At 42.3% G+C, this 7310-nt stretch overlaps 1 protein-coding gene across 1 annotated transcript; it reads right to left on the bottom strand.

The window, feature by feature from the left end:
• Positions 1 to 4972: 4972 nt before the first annotated feature.
• foxi2 (forkhead box I2) lies at positions 4973 to 6450 on the bottom strand. The gene is made up of 2 exons (XM_076299868.1): positions 5850 to 6450; positions 4973 to 5541 (listed from the first exon to the last, which is right to left on the bottom strand). Exons 1-2 carry the CDS (start codon positions 6448 to 6450, stop codon positions 4973 to 4975), a joined length of 1170 nt encoding a protein of 389 aa, XP_076155983.1.
• Between the last annotated feature and the right edge of the window lie 860 nt (positions 6451 to 7310).

Raw genomic sequence — 7310 nt, 5'->3', positions numbered from 1 at the left:
CATCTGATTCTTCAATACATCAATATCAATATGCAACACTGACCGTTTTTGTTCAGTTAGTTCAATTCAAAGTTTCCATGAGGAATCTGATCTAATTTTTTAAACGAAAAAAGCCATCTTTAATGCAATTAATAATGTAGATTACAAATAGCATGCCCACCATTCATAATTCAGAGGTTGTTAAAGTTCTGATTTCAGTGAACAATTCGGTTGTAACATTTCAATAGCAATCACAAACACCAGACTAACTTATGAAGACACCTTATTGCACATCTGAAATCTCTCCATGATCTGACAGTCCTATTGGTATGCATGCCACAAGATTTTCAATGCTATTGCTACACCAGTAGGCTACGGAGGAGAAAGGGCCCGTGACCTAAAGCAATTGTTTTTTAGTCCTTGAACAATCATGCACGAACCGTACGGACACGGAATAGCCACAGAGATATGCTTGCATTGGCAAGAGATGCAGAGATATGCTTGCATTGGCTACACCAGATGAGCTAGCTAATATAGCCAATATTAAGATGTATGGTCTACAATTAAATATCTATTTAAAAATCCACAATGGAGGATGTTTTAGAGTGTGATGTGCAGGCGACTTGTTGGCTATTTTTAGAAAGTGCGCTGTGGGCGCCGTAAAGGCATCCTGCAGGCTACATGGTGCCCGCGGGCACCGTTTTTGGAGACCCCTGAGTTATGTCAAGAAATAGCCTTTGTTTTAGTCGAATACAGCTAGGACTATGCAACAATGCAATTTACCTCAACATTTTGAAGGCTGATATTGTTATGCTTAGGCTGACATATTCCTTTCATTATATGGTTGTCTCCCTTCCTTCGCATGGGACGGAACAGTGTTGCAGATGTGGCCAGACGTTGACCATGGGAGTGGGGGCTGCTTTTGGCAGTAGGCTACTAACATTCATCTCTGCATCCATGGCGTTTCTAGTCCTCAGTACCAACATAACGCCGACTTGTCTCCTCTGCCGTGTAATCGAAACAATGTTGCAACCTAGGGAGGGCACGTTGCTAACGTGTATGCTTGTATTCCAGTCAATGAAGATATGTGTAGCCTACTTCTATCGAAATACTCATTTTAATGAAGGCCCAATGGGACATGTAATTGAGTAAAGAGTACAATTCTAGTTCAAATATTTACTCGAGTAAGAGTAAAATTACAGCCTTAAAAAAGGAACGTGGAAAGTATTCGTTACCCGAAAAAAGTACTTTTTGTACTTTTTACTCATTTGCGTTACTTGTAACTCGTTACTACCCACCACTGCAATCAGCTGGTAATTATGGCGACAGTTAATATCTACGAGTGTGAAATAATATGATATGCCCGAATGCATGTTTTATCGCGCGAGTGCTTTATGGCACTTTTGTGTCGCCATAGGTAATGTGCTGCTGAAACACAGTGGGTGGACACCAGCTACCCGTCTAGATTCCAGTAAGAGCAATTTTATTCCAACTTGCTAACGCTAACTGATGTTCTTCTGTTCCGTATCTAGGCATTCAGACCATGAAACGTAGCTGTGTGTGTGTGTGTGTGTGGGTGGGTGGGCGTGTGCATACAGGTGTGTATGTGTTTGTGTGTGTGATGATTTGTTACCCCCTTGGCTATCCACAGATTTCTGTGATATCAATCAGTGCACACTATAAAAGACACACAAACACACATGATGATGCTGGTGGCACTCATTTGGTTATTTCAATATGCTATGTAGCTTGGTGTTTGTGTGTGTGTGTGTGTGTGTGTGTGTGTGTGTGTGTGTGTGTGTGTGTATGTGTGTGTGTGTGTGTCTGCAGTAGTCTGCATTTCTCCTATTGAGTTTGGTCAAACAGTCCTATAAGCAGGAAGACAGGAGAGTAGAACTTTTTCACTTTGTCACCCCATCCTCCCCTCCCCTCCCCTCCTCTCCTCTCCTCTCCCCTCCTCTCCTCTCCTCTCCCCTCCTATCCTCTCCTCTCCCCTCCTCTCCTCTCCTCTCCTCTCCTCTCCTAGCCCCTCTTCCACTCCTGCCCCTGGGCTGGTGGATGGGGAGGTGGGGGCGGTGGATTGGCATGATGGCTCGGAGACAATGGTGCCATTGTTCAACTGGCACACTGACACAACAGAGACTCCAAAATAGGCAAAGAGAGAGTGAGAGAGAGAGAAGTGAGAGAAAAAAAGAGAGAGAAATAAAGAGAGAGAAAGAGAGAGGACTCTTCACTTCTCTTTTCACCAATTTCTATTCTTCCCTCTCTCTCTTTCTCTCACCTCTTTCCCGAACTCATCTCCTCTTCTCTGTTTCTCTCTCTTCTCCTGTTGTCATTGGTAACACTCAGGAGGCAGGAGAGTGCTGCCAGAGACTAAAAATAGCCCTCGACCCCGACGGGTAAACCAGAGCATCGGGGCAAAGGTGTCACCCAGAGACAAGGAGAGAGTGCTCGATTCAAACGCAGAGAAGAGAGAGAGAGCATATGAGATGAGAGAAAGAGAGAAGAACAAAGGATGAAAGAGGATGGGAAAGAACAGAGAGAACAGTGGAAGAGAAGAGAAGAGAAGAGAAGAGAAGAGAAGAGAAGAGAAGAGAAGAGAAGAGAAGAGAAAAGACTGAGGAAAGTCTTTGAGAATCAACTGGCCAGTTTAACTGACAGAAAGACTCAGGATAGGAGAAGCCAGTTGAGAAGAAATTCAGAGCGACTGGACAAAAAGAGAGGTAGAAAGAAAGGAAGAAAAAAAGAGGAGAACAGGTGGTGACTCACTCTCGGAGCTTGTTTGTAACGCTTGTACCTGAGATCATCAGTTATTCTTAAGTTCCTGTAAGGACAACCAACCATATCCAAGACTGTTTGCTTTTCAGTGTTGTCTGGAGTTGTCCATGAACACGCAGGAACAATTTCTGATGTAAACTTGCAAAAATATAAAAATGTAAACTTTCTTTTTGTGTGTAAGGGTACAATAAATATAACTAAACAGCTATAAATAAATAAATAAATAAAATAATAAATAATGAATAAATAAATAAATAAATAAATAAATAAATAAATTATAATTAACTAAAGTGTGTTTGTGTGTGTGTGTGTGTGTGTGTGTGTGTGTGTAGGCCTACTTGCAAACACACAAATCTTATTGTAGAGTTTACTGAGTTTTGATATTAAAGACTAATGCTAACCATCATGCTATTACCAAAGATCACATCCTTGAATTGATAAAGTAAACACCAATTGTATATTTTACCAATTGCATGTCTTTTTAAAAAATAAAATCACAACAATTGTTGTCATCCACTTTGTTTTTCTCTCTCTATTTTTTCGATCAAATGTGAATCCCCCCTAAAAAAAGAATTAAACTCCGACTTTTTTGTATGGTGCATTTTGTATTGGTCAGGTGTTAAAGTACTTGGACTGTGTAATCGTGTACGCCTTTAGCGTCAGGTGTCCATACTGGATTGTGTTCTCTGTCGGAATGGAGTCTGACAGAACGGATGCAGGGGTATCACTGCGTAATCTAGCCTACCCTCTTCTCATGACCTTGGGTATGCTTTAGGCCTACTGTTCAAACAATTCTGCTAACGATTTTAAACCCTCCTTTTCTGCTAATTGAGTTTATGCTGTAATAGGTCTACACGATTGGGTGAAATAATAATAATAATAATAATAATAATAATAATAATAATAATAACGCTTATCTTGATAAAGCATAAACTATATTTACATAAATAACCACATAGACGAGCCATATTAATAGGAAACAACGGTTTTTATGAAGTTTCAAGAGCCTTTGTTTTTATTACTTCCCCTTGTTTGCCAGAAGCCCGTTTTGTTTGCCTGCATAGCTAACTTATTATTAAATTAACTAATACGATTTTTATTCAATCTAAATTAATATAACGAAATTGTGTAACATTGAACTAAATGTGTTTTGTTTTCTTATGTTTGCATGAAATCAATTCAAATAGAATTTCCTTTGCAATTTGATGCAATGCAAGCTATGCCAAAACAATATCATAATGTTTACTTAAAATCCGTAATCTCTATGCATGATACGATTCTAACGTAGGCCCTATAACATTTATGCGCTATGAAATTGACTTTGCTTTTGAACCATACCTACCTCACCAAGACACAGAGAAAACAGGACATGTTCAGGGATACATCAGATACGTAACTTTAAAAAAATGAATTGAGATGGGTCTGCTTTAGAGAAAGGTTTATTCAAAGTATTTTTTAACGTGAGTTAATTATGAGTTCATATTTCTCTGCGCAAACAGTGGTAGGGGTATTGTATACAAAAAGTTATCCAAGTAGAAAATATAGGTCCCTAAGAAAGTCTGTAAAAGATTCTATACATAATTTAATATAAATATTAGAGACGGCTGTTTATAATTTACAAAATAGTACAAGTAAATCCTTTTACTTAGAGATCCAGGCAACAGCGGTATGGTGATATTTCAGTCCATGTAATTAACATGAATGTCATCCCACGAATTTGAACGAGTGACAAAAATACTTTCAAATGTAAAGTTCTGTAAGGCATGAAAAAAATGTGAAACAAACTTTTTGGACAGCTTTTCACTCACGGCTTTCGAGGCATAGTAAACAAAACCCATAGCGGATTTGATTTTACGCGGCTTCCGCCCATGTGTTGATATGACAACATTGATTTAAAGTGATCTGATGAGAGCAAATTTGACTGCCTCTGCTCTCCCCCAAAACACGAGAGGGACACGGATTCTAACACGACCATGGATACATGGGTGTTTGTCTGCATCATATAAGCTGTCGTGCATATGGATTTGTCTGGCGGGTTTGTATTGCTCGTCCATCATTTTCTTCCACACAATAATGATTGTCTGACGCTTATGGTGATTGGAACCTTTGGTGTGAAATGTGTGCCATTTGAGAGTTCAGTGCATGTCCAGGACAACATTTTGTCCCCCGCAAAGGAGACCTCTACCTGCGTGTGATGGTCCAGTACGCAAGTGTCTTATAGCTCCGTGCCATCGCGGGGGTATATGAGACTGTTGACACTGAAGCTGTTATAAAAGTGCCCGTTAAACTGTGTGCTTTGTCCTCCACCACCGCCAGTGCTTGGGAAAGAGTTGTAGTACACTCCGCGGTTCACGTGTGCATTGTCGGAATGCTCCGTGCTCGTTCCAGTTTCAGGAGCCGCGCTGGCGTGATAGGGGCTCAGCGCAGTGATGTGCCGACTCGAGATCTCGTTCACCAACCCGAGAGAGCCCTGTCTACCGGGAGGCATCGTTGCAAGGCTAGACATACTGTTGAAGAAGTTGTTGAAGCACGGAGCTGCACCGAGACTTGGAGGAGATGAGCTCTTATGAGGCTCATTGACCGGTTCCATGTCCGGGGATGATGGTCCGACAAGGTGCGGGCTTTCGGAGCTCTTGATTCCAGGAAGAGGTCGCCCATCCTCGCCTTTACTGCTCCCGGTTGCTCCTGCGCTTGTGTCAGACCTGCGTTTCCGTTTTCTGCGGAAGTTTCCGTTGTCAAACATCTTCTCACAGTTAGGATCCAGGGTCCAGTAGTTTCCTTTACCTTAAAATAAGCAAGAATATGTATTCATTACTAAGAGAGTTGATTTCCAATTAATTAAATACTGACTATTACTGATTATACTGATTATCTGACGGCCTGGCTGTGTGATGAACACAAGGGACAGCATAGGTCGATGTGCCATCGTCATACATTCTACAACATCAGTGCCTAATAATAAGCTAAAAATACATACAAGTTATTAATCCAATTTAAGCTATGTGAACGATCATATTTACCATCGGTTCTTGTGCAGCCTGGAGTGTTTTTAAGGAGTACAAAGGCATTGTGATTGTGCGTCTGTCACTCACCAGGATCGTCCTCGTCTCTCGGCACCTTCTTAAAGCAGTCATTTAGGGACAGGTTGTGCCGGATGGAGTTTTGCCAGCCGGCTTTGCTCTTCTTGTAGAAAGGGAAGTTATCCGCCACATATTGATATATCTGACTGAGCGTGAGCTTCTTTTCATGAGCGTTCTGAATCGCCATGGCAATTAGCGCAGAGTAGGAGTATGGCGGGCGGACGAGCTTCAGTAACTCCTCCTGACTGGCAATGGAAAGCCATCCGAGGTCCGGGCCAGCGAAACCGGGAGAGTTGGACAGGAACTGCCGTTGGGCACCGTACGAAGGGGGCATGAAAGACGATGGGTTGTTTCCGTGATGCAGGTAGGATGGTGAGGAGTTGACGCCGGGGCCGTTGAGCCACAGGTAAGGGTTAGGCGACGCCGTGTATTCTCCTAGTCCGTAGCTAGCAGGCGGTCGCTGCCCGCCAGGTAAACTTTGTTGGTGGTAGACGCTGAAGTTATCGCAGTACACAGCCATTTCGGGGGCGTCGTGCGCACTTTTGGACAGCGGTTGGAGCGGACTGACGGTCGGAGAGGCGGCGTGTTGGAGCTGCGCGTCAATCGAGTTCATTCTCAAACTCACTCACGCTCGCGCACACAACCACACTCGGCCACTCTAAACTGAGACACCTGCACCCGCGCCGAGTGACAACGTCTAACGTCCAATATCAACTACAACAATTCCTCCGCACAGGAAAATCACTTGGAAAGACAGCAATTTTACGCGCACGAAGACGCACTTCTATCTTGCCACTGTCAACATCACGTGCACTGCCAGAGCGGCAACAAGTGGAGGAATCCTCGTGAGGGGTTTTTCTTAATTTATATGCCTAGGGAAAACATGAGAGATCTCATCCTTGTGAATTCAGGACCTCTGACAGCCAATAGGCAAATGCGCACAAGTCGGAGGCGTGGTCGGGGCGATCCCATCCTTCGATGAAACGCTAAAATGAATTTCATTCACAAACACCAGCACTCAGGAACGCGAAGAATATTCAAATGTTTGCGGTGCGTAGCAGCTATATCTTCCCTTTAGCTTTTGCACGAATGATTGCGAAATAGTGATAATAGCCATAGCATGAACATAGGAGCTAGTAGACTCTTTTAAGCCGTTGGCACGAGTAATGACAGAGAAGAAGAGCTCAGAAAATTGGAAAAACAGAATTGGAAATACATTTCCATTAAAACTTGGGATACAAAATATAGCCTTCATCAACAATCTCGCAGTTAAAAGTGTCTCATTTATCTGTTTTCCTTCATTGTATCTTTTTTTTACCTTTATTTCTGCTTCTTCTTTTTATGGTCCAGGTGAGGTCTGGAGGAACTTTGTACAACAGAAGGCACTCAGGAAGTAGGACAACACTAGAAAGAAGTTTAAGGTATTTACTAGGCCTATATCTCCTCAATTAAAATGTAAAATGCTAAACGAAT

The sequence above is a fragment of the Alosa pseudoharengus genome, unplaced genomic scaffold (assembly GCF_046254945.1).
Source record: "Alosa pseudoharengus isolate Yale_2024_CS ecotype anadromous, Long Island Sound unplaced genomic scaffold, YU_APseudo_1.1 YU_APseudo_1.1_scf_22, whole genome shotgun sequence".
In the NCBI taxonomy this organism is placed as follows: domain Eukaryota; kingdom Metazoa; phylum Chordata; class Actinopteri; order Clupeiformes; family Clupeidae; genus Alosa; species Alosa pseudoharengus.
The sequence above is the reverse complement of the archived record's forward strand: the minus strand, read 5'-3'. Positions and strand labels throughout refer to the sequence as shown.

Bases quoted from the DNA above. Each gene is read 5' to 3' on its own strand.
- foxi2 (XM_076299868.1), bottom strand. From the start codon at position 6,450: ATGAACTCGATTGACGCGCAGCTCCAACACGCCGCCTCTCCGACCGTC. The intron at 5,542-5,849 runs GTGAGTGACAGA...GCTTATTTTAAG, and splicing joins GAGAGACGAGGACGATCCTG to GTAAAGGAAACTACTGGACC.